Source organism: Poecilia formosa, unplaced genomic scaffold (genome assembly GCF_000485575.1).
Source record: "Poecilia formosa unplaced genomic scaffold, Poecilia_formosa-5.1.2 Scaffold37, whole genome shotgun sequence".
Taxonomy (NCBI): Eukaryota; Metazoa; Chordata; class Actinopteri; order Cyprinodontiformes; family Poeciliidae; genus Poecilia; species Poecilia formosa.
Genome location: NW_006799976.1, coordinates 1,640,813 through 1,657,736, shown reverse-complemented (window position 1 = coordinate 1,657,736; position 16,924 = coordinate 1,640,813). Strand labels below are relative to the sequence as shown.

Here is a 16,924-nt window from a genome sequence, read left to right as displayed (position 1 = left end):
GATGATGATGGTGGTGGTGGTGAGGAGGAGGAAGAGGAGGAGGCGGGGATCACTGAGCCATGAGGAAGCTGCTGTGGATACCTGTGAGAACAGACACTGGCCTGAAGTTGGGAATTTAATTGGAAAGGAGAAGGAATGAGAACAGGAAGAGGCAATTAAAAACAAAAAAAATATCTACATATGCATAAATTCACATTTTTGGTGGGGCGCCTCCATGAAGTTTTGGGAAGAAGTCACCAGAATTTTATATATAAAATCCACCTGCCAATTGTAACATTAAAAATGTTTAATTGTAACATTTTTAATTGTTAACAAAAATGTTACAATTAAAAACCTCTCAGGACAGACAAGACAAATAGGTTCCAGTGATATGTAATTAAATAGAGTCCATTTTCATCCAATGAAATCAATACCAGCTGCGAAAGCACCACCATTAACTCTATCCACAAAGGAAAAAAAAAAACAAAAAAAAACTTCTAAATATAGCAACAGGGGTACTTTCTATGGCAGAGCAAAAATTAAGATGATTGCAAATAGCGGAGAACAGGAGGAGACATCAGCAAGATGAACAATTTAAAATTTTGTCCTGATTTAGATGTATTTATTTCATTTAAACCTCTTGTTTCCTGTGCTAAACGTGTTAATTATCGTCTAGCAGAGCAAAATCTACTAATCTAAAGAAAATCCTTCACCTCTGAACTATTTGGGAAGCAGCTAACAGTGGGCCAGAGTTGACATCAGCTAGACTATGAATAACTTGTCTTATCTTTTTATTTTCGTCTCTGATCATGGTGGCTGTGTTATTTATAGCGTTAATTGAAGTAAAAGAGAAATAAAACACACCCAGTAACTAAGGCCAAAGCATCTGGAACCTACTGTTAGCTGCTAATATGCTAACGCTGACAGAAGACATTAATCAGACTGGGATGATGGTAGTTTAGGCGCTCCTCTTGTTTTCCTCGGCATGCTAACCCGATAAGTCTGCTACTAAATGTGCATCTCTTGCATGCAGCAGGTTAAAGGACGTGCTTCTGACATAAGACACGTCACACTGATGGCTTTATCTGTTGACGTAAAGGTTCTTAAATGCATGACTTATGGCGTCTCAGACATAGGTCAATTTTATGCTTCATTCGGACGTACCCGTGACGTTGATGGAGAGAGGCCCCAGTGTGTTCGCAGTAAATATTTGTCATTTGCTCGAGACCGAGTGGTACATCAAGAGATTTATAATCCAAATGCTTCAACATGGCACATTGCCATAAGAACCTGTGTTAAGGTTGAGATACAGACTAAATATTATGTTAAATAAACCTGCGGTGGAATAGAAGAAAATATAAAGCAAATACATTATTTGCTGCGGGCGGGAGGCATGATTTATAGTTCAGTGGTTGCTGTAATGTAATGGTGTGATGGGAAATCTTAATCCTGTCATGCACATGGATCTTACTTTGCCAGCTAAGCGTTTCTTTTCCTAAAAACGGTGCAAAGCGAATACCAGTGAGCTCCCTGTAGATTTTAGACACAAAGTTATCAAACGAATGCATGTAGCCAAGGTTGATTTTAACTTAAGACACTGAAACGTCCGTTTTTCAAAGAGTACAGCTTAAAAAGGGACCTCAAGAGGCATTTTTAACAAATGTTTTAAAATACCGTAGATCACAGAACCTGTTGGAAAGGACCTACAATTAAATAATGCACTTAAATAATGTAAAAAAAAGACAAAGCTTTTCAAGAATTTTACACACACCAAACACAGAAATGCTCTTGCAGGTGTGGCCTATGTGGTTCTGGTGGCTTTTGTTGGTGTGGCAATGAATGACAAGGAGCTGCTCAAGTTGGCATCCGTTGTTTCTTTAATTCTCCATCTGCATTTCACACAACGGGCATGGAGGTAAGGTCAGTCTCTGGCATAAAACAAGCTCCTCGTCGGTGATCCTCATGGCTCTGAAGATTACCCATAATACCCCGCTATTTCTAGGGTGAATGCAATACAACATTTTACCAGCAGATGGTGCATTTTAGCAGGATTTAACCTGAACCATTTTAACTATGTTACACACGCATACTAGTTGATACTAGCATGGTGTGCTACTAGCATACGATAAATCATAAACAATAGCAGCTTGTGGTTATAAACCATACTGGTTTATTGTTTGAAAGTTGCCAGTTTGTTTCTGTAAATGTGTATGTTAACATTTGATGGACTCATCAAAAATTATAATGAATATTTTCACCTTGAGTGTTGACATGGTCAGTACTCCAGTAAACCAGTACAGCTAGCTTGTGCCATGCACCTGTTCATAGACCCACTGAGCTGAGAAGTACAAGAAAGGATGTTTAAAATTTAGCAAAAAGCATCTGGGGAGAAATGCTCAACAAGAGGAAGATATTGGATTTGAAGGAAAATAAATCAAATAATATATGGTGCAGGATACATGTGTGAGGGGAAATAATGCTGTATCTAATGCAGCCCTATTGAAGTTCAAATCTTCGAGCTTTTCCTAGAGGAATAGGAAAAATCCTTTTGGCCTCGATCTCCAAAATAAAAGTGTCGGCCCTGATGAATGGCGTTGATGTTGTATCAATAAAATAACACTGCAATAAAGGTAAACATTCAGTCGTTTTTCTAATGCAACAAAGCAGACGGTTTCATACCGAAGTTATTGCAACAAGCAGACTTCTTGTCAGCTTCGGAAAATTGTTGCCTTTCATTTCACCTAGGTTTATTGTTCACTCAATGCCTTTTTCATGTGCATGAAAAAGGCATTGATGTCTGCTAACATTTTCAGCAGACATCTGTTTTATGGAAGGATCCAAAAGAAACAAAACAACAATTGACATCACAGGAACGGAGGCTTATTTTTATCTGAATACAATAACTCACAATGGTTTTTTATTTTTAATCATTTTGTCACATCATTGAATCTTAGTGGGATTTTATTTGGTATATAAATTTTTTTAAAATGACTGCTTTCAATTTATTGTGAAGTTTAATTCTCAAGTCATGTTATAGATTCTCATTTGGATTCACCTGTGGGCTCTTTCTGAGACACGAGTAAGCTCCGATTTAAACCGTTACATCGTAGCGCCGGCTGTATGTTTTGGGTCATTATCCAGTTAGATGGTGCACTTCTGCTTACTCCTCAGTCTTTTGCAGCCTCCAACAGCTTTTCCTCCAGAATCGCTCTCTAATTAACTCCACCTGTCTGCCCTATCAACTGGCCAATTTTAATTGTCCTTACTGAAGAAACACATCCCCAATATAACCAAACAGTCCACTAGTTCTTCGTATTATTATTCATCCAAGGTTAGCAGAGTTTTTGTTTCATTGTACTGACATTGTACTGGTTCCACTTCTTGAGTTGCAGCAGCAAGGCCGTATTCCCAACAGAGTCTGTCAATGTGCGACAATCGACTGGACCTGAGATGGTTCGTCGATCCATCTCCTGTCTGTATGTCAACTCGTCACCTTACCAGATCAGACTAATGACAGCGGTGTGTCATCTGCAAAATTCAAGAGTTTCACAGACAGGTCAGCTGAGACGCAATCATTTGTGTCCAGAGGGGAAAAAGAGTGGGATGAAAACACACCCCTGGGGAGCGCCGGTGCTGGGAGAAGACACACCCAGTGCACAATGTGTACGGTTATGTTCTTTTCGTGCAGATGTCTTACCTCATTCCTTCATTTGCAGCATTTCCAGGCTATAGATAAGCCAGCGAAAACAGTGAAAATGTCAAATTGCTGGATAATTGATGGCTGCTTGTGTTATGGCTCGAAATCTGAGCTCCCTGCCCCGTGGCTGTGCATGGTTCTCCTGTCACACGGCTGCGTTGCTAACTAGTTGACAGAGGAAGGAAACGTCTCCACCAAGATGACCATCTCAATCTGCGGTCTGCTGTGACAGTCCCTCCTCCACACAGATACAGTCAGGGTCTGTCTCACAGCTTCACGAATCGGGCAGGTTTACAGAACCCCCCCACCCCAAAAAAAAACAAACATAACGGCTGCTGGAAATTACTGCTCATTTCATATTTGTTATGTTTAGGTTTGTTCAACAAGGAAATGAGGCGCAAATCAAAGGTTGGAGATTTTAAGCTTGGTGGCAGAAACACCGTGGTGGATATCTTGCTGCTGGGTGAGTATCAAAAATGACCTTTCTTATCAATGCACACCTTTTAAAAAAAACTCTGCTGTGCAGAAATCTCCTTATGCTAGTCATTAAAAAAAAAGTTCTTGTGGATTCAGCTCTCTTTCTGTATGGCATGCAAATAGCAGTAGTCCGGTATTTAGGGTTATAAATTTAGCTAGGCTATTACCCCTGATGCACGGACTTTCGGGCAGTGCTAAATTAAAATGATGTGCCCCGGCCAGAATCTGGATGGGGCAAATGGAAACGATGTGGACGCGGCTGCCAAATCGTTGTGTCTGAACCTTGGCTACTGTGTGTCAAAACTTTGTGATCGCCCCAGCACTGTGCTACACTGCTGTACGACATGGGCGTCTTTAGCAGGAAAATACAGCAAATATGTGTACATTCCTTGTGCTCCCACGGGGAGGATAACAGTCTAAACAGCCTCATTAAGGAATGGGAAGCTGGGCTCGCCGACATGCCTGTGTAGTAGCGCTGTGACTCTGAGAGGAAGGTAAAAATGCAGCCTCCGTGGTCTTCAAAGTGCTGTCTTGGCAGAGCGAGGGATTGTTATGCTTTACAAATGAAGGCATCTTCCTCTTAGATCTGTTCGCCTCACCTTTAATTAAGAACTTTTAAAACGTTGCTTTTTGTTACGTAGCTCAAAATCAACCTTGTGAATCTGCTCTGGCTTTGACTGTGTGAAGGATCCGAGCTGCTGACTGTGATCTCGTGGAAAAAAAACCTGTTGTAGATTATGAAGAGATGCGTTTGTGTGAAACAGTTTCTGTATGTGTTTTAGGTGTCTCCGCGTTCTTCATTCTCCATGTTGCTGCACTTGAAGGTAAGAAATTCAGGTGAAGTATTGGCTGCACCCATCTGTCATGCACAAGCAAAAAAAAAAAAAAAAAGAGACCACAGCGATGTTTTTCTGTCCCTTAAGAAGAGCCCAGCGTGTGCCTGTGGCCGAACGGCTCAGAAATCAAAGTGGAGCAGAAAGGCAGCAACATCAGCATGGAGGGGTGTGTCACGCTCAACGGGTCAGGTGAGCAGCTAGCAGGTTAGCCATCATGTTTCTTCTTACCACACAACAACCGAAGGGATGTGGGAAAACTAGAGGCAAACATGTAGAAAAATGAGTTGTATGAGGTTCAGTCAGGTCAGCTGTTTGCCTTTTTTCTGTTGTTCAGTTTTTCATTAATGTATTTAGTCAATACTGATAAATAATGGCTTGTTTTTTTTAGATCTTCCAGGCAACTTTACATCAAAAGATGGGACAGAAGCCTCGACAAATGGTAACATCTTATGAAATATTGGCGTTATACCTGTCAACTGATAAGAAAACAAAATAAAACACAGGAGTTTGATGTATATAGAATGCGAAGTATTAAAAAGTGTTGAAGGCATTTGTTAGGTCAGATTCATTGTAGTTGCTGAAGTGAAAACTGTTTAAATGTCACAAGTGCAACATTTAAAAAAAAACATAAACCTGAGTTGTTCATTCATATAACTTAAGCTGCTAGATGTGTTTACTTTAAATTTAATATGCACTAAGAAGTACATAGTGCACTCAAAAAGATGTATGGTTAATGATTTCACATGAAAACATCTTATAAAAAAAAAATATATGAATGTTACCTGAATTAATGAGAAAAATAAAACCAGCTGCCCTGATGTTGGATCCTCTTCAAGCAATCGTCATGTTGGGGTGAGCAACTTTTCACCAGCACAGACAGAGCTTCTGCACTGTGCAGCATAAAATTAAGTAATGTTATTATTGAGTGACCTAAGCAGCACTTGTATAAATTTTGTCACAAAGGCATTGATCAGTGATATCCTGACTTAACTTGTGAACAGGTTATATTACATTTGTAAGCAGCCAATATTGGAGCATTACTTACCTGAAGCCTTTGTGTGCCACTGAAACAGGGCCGATCATATGGTGACAGTTGTATTATTACAGTATTGAACTGACTGACCTTGGTTTTCAGTCGAGTCTAGTCAAAGTCTAATAGTGTTTTTTTTTTCTAAAGCAACCATCCTGTAGAGTAGTTACAGTCCCAAAAGGCTACATCAGATTGATTTTTATTTTTTATTTTATAATATTTTGCAAGTAAAGTACAATTTACTTTATACAGTGTTTTCTAACAAAAGTAAAATTCCTGCTCTGTATCAGGTGCGTGGATATGGATTGTTGTGTCGTGCTGTGTTGTTCTTCTGCTCCTGATTCCTCTAATTTGGTTCATTCAACGCAACAGGTACAGTAACGTACTCCTCTGCCAACCCTACCTCCTGCAGCCTGTTGGTCGAATTCTTTTCTTTCTTCTTTTTCTCAAAGACGCCGGATGTTTTCCACTCGGAGCTGCTGGCCACTTTCTAAAGACAGCCTCCCAGCAGTGCCGCCGCCTGTGACCAAACAGGATGCGACGGAGGTGCAGTGGGACTTGTCCTGGATGGAGATGTCCAATCTGTTAGATAAGCAGCTTTATCCTGGCACATAGAAGGTCACCCAGAGGTCATGGACTGCTAGTTCATTTTGTGGGTCAATCAGTCGGAGCATCCACTCACTGACAAAAAAAAAATAATAATAATTGCACAGAAGAAATGGTTTAGTTAGTGGCAGATAGTACTCGTAAGTTGTTCAGCAGTTACTGGAGCACCTGACAGTAAGTCAGAATAATGGAGGAAGGTCTCTAGACACAAACAGCACATCATAAGTTATACGGACTTGACCTTGACTAATGTGGTTGAAACTGTGGGCTTTGAATGAGGCTGAGCGATCACATTGTACCTTTACATTATTCATAACCTCTAAATATGTGGGTTTAAAGTAATCTTCAGCGTCAAATTTAAAAGATTATTTTAATTTAACCAGCATGTGTCTTCAGAGTTGAAGTTGTTTCAGCTTGGCTCACACAAAGTCATGTTTGAATTTTGTTGAGGGTCTTTGGAGGGAGTTAAAGATTAAGGTGATGGCAAAGAGACCTTTCAACCTTAAAGGGTTGAAGCTCTTTGCCAAAGATAAATCCTCAAAATACCAGTGGAAAAACAGTAAAAAAAAAAGAAAAAAAGCTGGTCAGCAGTCATGACAGGGGTTTGGTTGTTTTAATACCATTAAATATGTTTCCACTGACAATTGAGAGGGGTATGAATAGTTTTCGAGACCTACTATATATTTTTTTAAATGTAAACAAATTCACTAAAATTCTGAATTGGTCTTCATTTTACGTTGAGAAGCATCTCTTGAGTGACGCCTGCCTTATTTCCTATTAGAAAATAAAACTTTCTTGGTTATATGAAAACAATTTTACATTGAAATCAACTAGCAGTTTTGAGCATAACTGTAGATACTTTAGGTAAAAGTCTCAGTGGTCAGATGTCGGACTGAGTGACCTCCTGTGGATATCCACAGACATCGTGAAGATTCAAGCGACGTCAAACAGACCTCGCCAAAGGGAGAACGCCATTCCATCGGCGCCTGCCATCTTACTGTGCACAATATATGACACTTTCTGGAGACTGATGTAAACCATCAGGCCTGGATTGATGAAGATCGACTTCCTATTGTTGGGTATTTCCACAGGGATCAGCCCTGACAGTGTTGCACCAAGACACGCTGACCTTATGCTCAGCATCTATGGCTTGAGGTCCCCTCTGACCCCTCTTACGGCTTTGCAGAGGTGTAATCAGAATAATCATGTCTTCAAGTTAACAGAAAGAAAAGTAAAAAGTCTTCAGGCAATTTCATAAATATTCAGTCTGACTACTTTGCATATTCAGTAACTTTCCAAGGAAAAAAAAAAAAAGAATAGCCCTCGGGTTTTAGGCAACTGAAAGTGTTCTGAACTGCTTTCTGAATATCTGATGTCCAAGATAAGCTGTGAGGAGGAAATTGGAATGATAAAGTCACAGTTGCATTGATAAGCTGACGGGAATACACAAGTGAGGGATCGTTGTCACTGCAGCGCTTCACGCTGCCACGTTAAACGAGAAAGAAAATATGCCTGAATATTTTTCACAAATGTCGGGTTGGGGATTTGAGGGATACTGATAGCGCCGTGACCAGACAGCTGCACGACGAATCCACTGCCTCGTTTCCAAATGTAATGCCCAGCCGTACGCGGCATAATGCGAGACGTTACCGTGGATATGAACTCTGACACCGTGGCGTACTGCCGGACCACCATCACTGTGCTTGCTTTACCAACTCTACTTCTTAACCGACCTGATTTTGTAGCCGTTGCATAAACGTGATAAGACCTTGAACACATCTGATTTTATTTCGTTAACTTTTTTTCTGTCAGTGAGTGAATTCTGCATATTTACAGACTTAAAAGCAGAGAGTGCTGCAGAACTTCAAGGGCATTATAGTCTTGTATTTTTTTTTAAAAAGTATTATATTATTATTCCTCTTATTTAATACAGTTCATTAAATGATGGACAGAAAAAAATATGTTTAATTAAAAGCAAACATGCATACATTGAGGTTTTAAAAAAAGGTTATTTTGAAACATGTTTATTTTTGCTTTAGCTTTCTTTTTCCTTTTCTTTTTGTGCTTGAAATGGACTAAGTTGTTTTAGACACATGATCAGTGTCAGCTCCCAAACCTCCTCTTGCGCCAGATTGATAAAAATATTGTTGAAATGTCCCTTTTTTTCAGGAACTTTATTACTACAGATAAACTACACACAGATGAATGTTTGAAAGCCAGTATTAATTTGATTATGATGATTCTCCACTTACAGCTGATGAAAACATGACATTGGAAACTGGATTATTATATCAGATCAGTAAAAACTATTTCTAAACCAGAGATGTGGGCTTAATGACGGGTATGTCTATAACCTGCTCAAAGGTTGTTATTTTCAAAATGTACTTTTAATCTGCCAAACGAGACTCATCGGGACAGATACTTTCATTTATTCAATATACACCAAGAGCCATTCAGCTCAGAACCATGAAAACTAAAATGAAGAATGAGCACAAACGGATTCGAATTTAACTTTTCAATATTTAAAATTTAATCCTCCATTCAAATTGCGATTGAACCGATTCTTAGGTTTGAACCTGTTTATTTTATTTGTAATATTCTTCAAAAATAGACCATGTAATAATTCCAGTACAAATGTGCCATAAATGAGTAATGTTGCAAATTCAGGCTAAAAACAATGCATGTCCTGATTTTTGAACTGCTGTCTGGATAAAAGAAAAACATTTGTTACTTTTCCTTAAGCATAAACTTGTTTATGTGCAAAGAATAAATGTTTGTCTGTTGGACATTTTGTTGTGTATTTTGACAATGTTTCAAGATTTGGCATTTGGTTAAGGTTTATGCTGGTGTCCTCTGATATAACAAGGTGAATAAATGGATGCTAATCTTTGAAAGAAAAAAACAAAACAAAAGAAGAAAACATCCAAAATGATAAAGAAAGTGACCTTTTTGTCATATAGATTTGATCTGGTGGCCTGAACTCATGTCTGATGTCACTTCACCGTGATATCAGACACGACTACCAGGAACATCTGTCCTTTCGCCACCAGTAGGTGTTTTTTTTTTTAAAGTTTGAACATATAATGACTGCAGTTGAAACCTGTTCAACTGCATTCATTTGTGCTCCCTACATTAGAGGTACTTTTGTTTTTGTTTTCTCATTGCATACAGAGACTGCACAGGTCTGACAGCAAAATATCCCCAGATACATTTTACTATTTCTAGCTCTTTAATATTTCTACTGTGACCAGTGCAGTGTAGACCAAAGGACACGATTCAAAAAGAGAAGGCCAGATGGAAGAAAAGATGGGAAGCCATCCTGGTAAGTTAATCAGGACCTGCTGTAGAAAGAAAAAAAAGTCTTTAACTTGTTTGAGCATGCCATAAATCTGCAACCAAAGACGTTCTATGCTGTACAAATGCCGAACTTGGTAGATTTTGAAAATTTTAAGAAATGTACACAAAACCTAAGAGCAGACATTAGCAGGGAAAAGAAAGTATGAAGGTAAACAATCTCAGTGTGTCTCATTCTCACATTCCTTGTTTAGTATCTCCTTCAGTCACCAGTCCTGCAGCTGCTGCCTGCAGAACAAAATACAGAATTCAGTATTTAATAAAAATGTGTCAGTAATGAGTCCCTGTTTTTCAGTGAAATAAAAAAAAGATTGTGAAATGTTCTCAGGTTCAAAAGCTAAGATTATACATTTGATAATAAGCTGAATTATTACATCAAGTTCATCTTGTACTTGGTCCTGTACAAGATGTACAGGAACATTTGGCTTGCAGCAGAAGGAAACAAAAGTTAGATGCCATCTGCAGGTACAGTAAACTACATAGCGACAAACTAGTTAGGCTGCATATTTTCTACTTAGAGGACAAAGCCTCAGTTCCCGTAAAGTTACAAAAGAAAACTGTGGGAACTGAATGTCAAGAGACAGAAAAACAAACACACCTTCAGACTGCTGTGCAGATAATGCAGATCCCTTCACTTTTATCATTCTGAGTAACTATTAACTAAAGTAGGAATAAGTAAAAGTTTGAGTTTTTTAGGGATGTAGTTACTGACAAAGATTGCTTGAACTTAGAAAATATTTAATATCTTTATAAATCTATCATTTTATTTTTCCAGGACGTTGTACCAAAAGTTACCTCAAACCTGTCACCATCACTGCGCGATGTTTTTCATAATTTCATCATTTATGTACTACAAACAGTTTTTAAAAATGTATTTTATTATTTTATACATTGGACCAATTTTTTTAAGTGCACAGTTAGCTATTTTGTGTTTGAATCAAATTCAGTCTGTTTCCTGTCAAAAGCAGAAATTCTCACAGCATGATGCTGCCATCACCATACTTCACTATGGAGGTATATTTTTGGCTAAATGAGCTTGCGACATAAACATTGTGTTCAGTTTTAGTAACGTTATTCACGGCTGCTTGAAAGATTTTGTTTACTTATAACTTGTTGGTGTTATAAAGAGTATGGACTTATGTAACTCAGGTATCTATTATTTGATAACTTCTACAAAATAAGACAAGATGTACAGGAGCTGCTTTCTTTGAGTAATTCTGGGAAGATTTGGTTAAGATTTTTATTTTCTCTGTTGCTTGATTTCTCGCTATAGTTCAGGGTTCAGTCTAAAAATGAAACTCCTGCTTCAGTTTCATCACATCTTACTGATTCTCATTAGAACGCGCGTCTGATGAGTGAAAAATAGCTTTCCCCAGAGCGTTACCTTAGTGTCAGTCTTTTAAAAACATCAAAGTCAGGTTTAGCGACGACTGCATTTTCAAACCGAAAAGCCTCTCAGCTCGAGGAATATTCAGCCTTTTCTAGGAGGGTCCTTTGTGAATTTGGTCACAAGTAAACACATTACCTTGTAGGTGTCAAACAGGGAATTAAAATAGGACACATCTAATAATGAGCATTATAATGCTAAGTATAAGGTCATTATTTTTTTTAAGACTTCCTGTTCAGAAGACATTTTTAAAAATCCATTCATGATCTTAATCAGAAGCTTCTGAAGATCTCTCGCTATTTGTCTTTGTTTTTTATTTTATTTTTATTTTTTTTAAATGTTCAGTTCAAACCATCCTCAGAGGGATGTTTTCTGATTTGATAAGCTGCTTAGCTGTGACCTGTAAATCATTCAGGCATAAAATAGGCTGCTAAACCCAAGGGATGAATCAGTGATGTGTTGACACACACAGAGACAGTTTTAAGGCGGATCTTTTAGCATCATAACCGGCAGTGGCACTAATTTTCTCCCATTTATTCAGTCGATTCTGTGAAAAGTAGCAAAGATGATACGTTTCAACAGAGGTATAACAGTATTTTAGCAGGAGAAACGTGATGAGTGGACAGGTTTTAGCTGTAAACTTGGCATTCAGTAAAAAAAAAAAAATCAGTAGGTTGGTGTATTTGACAGGTTCTTAAGTTAAGATTAATTTTTTCTTAAAGATTAGACTGTCAGGTACTCGTCAATACAGCATCTACTGTTTTATTAGGTCTTTGTTTTTAATTTGTTGTCTTATATTTGAAGCACAGAATCAGATATAACATTAGATAAAACTACACTTCTAAGGTCAAAAGAAAGACCTCAAAAACCTTCAGAAAACCTGAAGGACTACGGATCAAGAACATCTTGAAAGGATAGAATAAAGTTGGAGGCAAAGTAAAAATTAGAGGTGTTCAGAAACTTTCCACATCAGAGTTAATTGAGCAATAATGTTAGATTTTCTTCCATTTTCCAAAGAGGGGGCAGGGAACTCAACCCTTTCAGAGAAGAGAATCATCCTGATCGGCGGCCGATGGGGAGGCAAGAGCTGGTCTGGTAACACCATCCTGAGGGGGGAAAGGTTCGAATGTGGACGAGCCAGAACGATGAAGGTGGAAGTGAGGCATTGGGAGGTGGATGGCAGCAGGCTGATCATGGTCGACACCCCTGGGTGGAGGAGCTCTCTTTCCCTCACCGACATCCCAGAGGGGGAAAAGCAAAGTTTTAAACTCTATCCATCCAAGTGTCCGCCTGGTCCGCACTTCTTCCTCCTGGTTGTACCTATAGACACAGCTTTCACCCGGGAGCAGAGGACCACGCTGGAGGAGCACATGAAGCTGTTGGGAGAGCGGGTCTGGCGATTCATCATGGTGCTGTTCACCTGTGGGGATTACCTTGGAGAGAAGACGATAGAGCAGCACATCGAGAGCGAGGGAGATTCGCTCAAGTGGCTGGTGGGGAAGTGTGGGAACAGGTACCATGTGTTCAATAACAAGGACAAGCATGATTTGTGTCAGGTCTCAGGGCTGCTGGAGAAGATGGACGAGATGATGGATAACAACCGTGGGGCTTTTTACAAAATAGACGAGCAAACTCTTCTGGTCATCACCAGAAAGCAAGAAGATGTCGCCAGGAGGGCGAAAGAGAGATGGATAAAGGCTCAGGAGCAAAGACAGCAGAGGATGAAACTGATTCCAGGTAACAGTGACTATAGCTGCACTCAGACACATACAGATATAGGCACAATATGATGAAATCTAACTACTTACCAAAACATAACAGCATCACAGTTTTAGTTTTAAATGAAACAGTTTAGTTTTATCTAAACTGAAGGGATTTAGATGAAATGCCACCTACATTTAATCTAAACTGAAAAAAACATTAAGGAATTATAATTGCCTCATAGAAACAAACTGTCCTTCTGCATGTTGGGGGTAGGGTTACTTCAGATAATTAAAATGTTCAAAAATTTTAGTCTCTGGGGAGGAAATGCAGTTTGATTGACTTCACTGATTCAAATACTTTTTAAGAAACATAACCATGGGGTTTCTCCCAGAAAACTTGCTAAGCCCTAGTGTTCGGGGGACTAGGGCACACATCAGCCGGTCGCCATGTTTTTGAGTTAAAAACTGTTTAAAGTTGACAGAAAATTTGAAATACAACTTGATAGTTATGCGTTATTGGAAGGCTGGAAGATTAATACCTAAACATCAACTATAAAGTCTTAAAAAAGGTAATGACTAAAGAAAACTCAAATAAATAAACAATGCTAAGCCTGGTGGAGTCACAAGTAAAGCCTGGTTGCCTGCCAGGCTTATAATAAACTGTGGGAAACCCTGCATTCCTTAGATTAAAAAAAGGCAGCTTACACTTAAAAATTATACTTTTTTACATGCCTAAATGTCTAACCCACCCAACAGCATTATATATCTTCTAAGAGATGTTCCAGTTCCAGATTAGTTACAGTTTAACACATTAAAACAATGATATATTTGTTAAATAAATGTTTTTGTATTCGTCTGATAACAGAGGAGAAGAAGTCGATCCCAAAACTCCAAATGATTCTCTTGGGTAGCCGAAATGCTGGGAAGACTTCAGTGGGGAACACTCTCTTCGGTTTGAAAGAACAGGAAGCCGGGAAGCGAACAGCAAAGTCATTGGTTCGCAAAGGGTTTGTAGACGAAACCGATGTCACACTCGTTGACACGCCGGGTTGGTGGAAAGGCTTCCATGCCCGTGACACTCCAGAAGCCGTCAAAGAAGAAATAATCAACAGCACGTTTCTGTGCGCCCCTGGACCACAAATCTTCCTGTTAGTGATAGATGCTGATGCGTCCTTCCACAACAAGAACTTGAAAGCAGCAACATCCCACCTGGAGCTTCTCGGAGATGGAGTCGTGTGGAAACACACGGTGATAGTTTTTAGTAGGGGAGACTGGCTGGGGGCAAAATCCATAGAAGAGTACATTGAAGGAGAGGGGGAGGCCCTGCAGTCTTTAGTGGACCTATGTGAGAACAGATATCATGTCATTAACAACAAGAATGCAAACGATCGCAGACAGATCACAGAACTGATGGAGAAAATCACTGGAACTTTGGCAGAAAACAATTGGAAGTATTTTGCTTCAGATCAGCAACTGCGTGTTGACATTGAAGAAAGACGCAAACGCGTGGAGGAGGCAGCAATGCTGAGGCAAAAACATGTCAAAGCTATGAGGAGTTCAGCAGGTACGTGTCAGTCGTTTAAACCTTTCACTTATATTCGAAAGCCACATTCTGTTGATGAATACTGTGTCTGTATCAGCTGATCGATTGGCCCGGTTGTTTTCTCCTCAGGCTCCAGGAAAAGGTTGGACATGTTGAGGATTCTTCTGCTTGGGCAGAAAAGTTCTGGGAAGAGTGCAACAGGAAACACAATCCTGGGTAAAGAAGTGTTTGTGACGTGCCAGAACAAAGAGTGCAAGGTAGAGAATGGGACGGCAGACGGTCGACAGGTCACCGTGATTGATACCCCGGGTTGGTGGAGAGACTCGTCCAGCTGGACTGAAGAGACAGACAAAGAAATGGTTCGAGGTGTGTCTCCGTCCGGTGTCCACGCAGTTCTGCTGGTGGTTCCTTTAAACCCGACATTCAGAGATCCAGACCGATTTGCTGTGGAAGAACACATGAAGCTTTTTGACGTCAGGATCTGGAAACACACAATCGTTGTGTTCACGCATGGAGACCAACTAGCAGACAGGTCCATCGAGGAGCACATTGAGAGGGAGCCTGAGGCTCTGCGCTGGTTGGTGGACAAGTGTGAGAATCGGTACCACTCCATAAATAATATGAAGAAAAGGGATCAGACTCAGGTCGCAGAGTTGTTTGAGAAGATCGAGGAAATCGTGGCAGGAAACGGAGGCCAGCTCTTCTGCCCTGACATGGAAGAGACAAACCAGAGGATCTCTGAGAAAGCCAACAGGAAGCAGCTGAAAAATGTGCTTAAGCGACGCCTGGCAAGCGAGTACCGAAGGAGAGAGCTGGAGCTCTTGCGAGGTTTTAAGGGAACCCTTCTGGAGCTCCAAGCAGTCCTCCGAGCGTCTATGGGGGCGACTAAATCCAAATCACCCAGTGAGTATACTGCAATGAAGACAAAGTTATGTGGTTTACCCCACTGTACGTGACCTGTGTGATTTTTTTTTTTTTTTTTTATGATAGTTGCTGATATGACCAACTTAACAGCCATGTTTACTGGTCAATGGTTGACAGACCAAAAGGAAAAGCAGAAAGAATTAGACAGCAAAATCAACCAGGAAATTGAAAGGCTTGATAAGGAACTACTGAAATCCTCAACTGTTCTTCAGAGCAGCATGGACGTCTTGCTTCCTGACTGTAAGAAAAAAAAAAAATTTAACTTATCAATTGCTGCAGCCACAATAATACACTTGCTGATAAATGTGCTATTGCTTCCTTTTCAGTTGCAGACCAAAGTCCGACACAATCCATTGTTTGTTCTTCGTCAGAGCCGAAAGTATCCAGCAGCAACTTTGACAAAGTTCTGGGTTGGCTCTCCAACCTTCACGTCACCAAAAATCTGGACAACCAGCTGACCGTCAACTTCTCTGACACATCAGGATACAGATCTGTGCTATCTATGGACTATGACAATGACTCCATCGTAAATGAATAGAGTCATAATAGACTTGTGTTAATGTGGCAAGTGGACAATAAGAATATTGGTTCTTAGGTACGATGCACCCAAAGAACAAAACAGCTGAACGGTGACTTTTATACCTGGAGCTAGTGTATTTCTATCTGCTTTTATTTTGAAAGATGCACAACAGATATTTTACTCAGCTAAATGTATAATTTTTACAGTAATTATACAGTTGTATTTTATTTCATGTTTTATGTAATTTTATAAAACTGCTGATAAACTTTAAAGCTAACTTATCGAGTCAAAGTTATGACATTTTCTTCAAACATAAGAACTATGCTCTATTATGTTCTGCTCTTCCTACTTAATATTAGCTGAATATCTATGTCAAGAAAAATTTACCAAAATAAACTGAATTGATTCAAACATCATGAAGACAAATGTAATCAAATGAAAATATAGAGGGCAAAAAAAGCACTTCTGAGTTGCTTATCTATTTACAAACAAGCAGATCTTTAATATTGAACGCCACAGCTTTTCTTTTTCTCCCTTTCACCTCTGAATTAAAAAGAAGTCACTTTCCACAACACTTCAAACACAGAAGTCTCTTCCCTGTCCCAGTGTCGAGGGAGATAAGGTGCCCACTACTCGTCTTTAACGCTGCGTGGGTCAGGACAGGATGACTGGGTCAGCTTTTTATGCTGTACAGATGTGTTAATCTCTGCGGAGACACGGTCTGCATTTGGAGCCGGCAGTGAAGAAGACAAGGTCACAAACGACACCGGTAGATGGAGCACAAACGTCCCCAGGACACACAGAGTCTCTCCGTGCAGTACAGTCAACCTCAGTTGATAATGAAGTGTGTCAATGATTATGACCCACC

General features: G+C 39.7%; 1 protein-coding gene across 1 annotated transcript; it reads left to right on the top strand.

Moving 5' to 3' along the window:
- Positions 1 to 9,739: 9,739 nt before the first annotated feature.
- Positions 9,740 to 16,469, top strand: LOC103137096 (GTPase IMAP family member 8-like). Its single transcript, XM_007550647.2, has 6 exons — positions 9,740 to 9,947; positions 12,384 to 13,103; positions 13,935 to 14,633; positions 14,742 to 15,515; positions 15,603 to 15,776; positions 15,863 to 16,469. The coding sequence occupies exons 1-6, from the start codon at positions 9,920 to 9,922 to the stop codon at positions 16,072 to 16,074; spliced, it is 2,607 nt and encodes an 868-aa protein (XP_007550709.1). The 5' UTR covers positions 9,740 to 9,919; the 3' UTR covers positions 16,075 to 16,469.
- Positions 16,470 to 16,924: the final 455 nt, after the last annotated feature.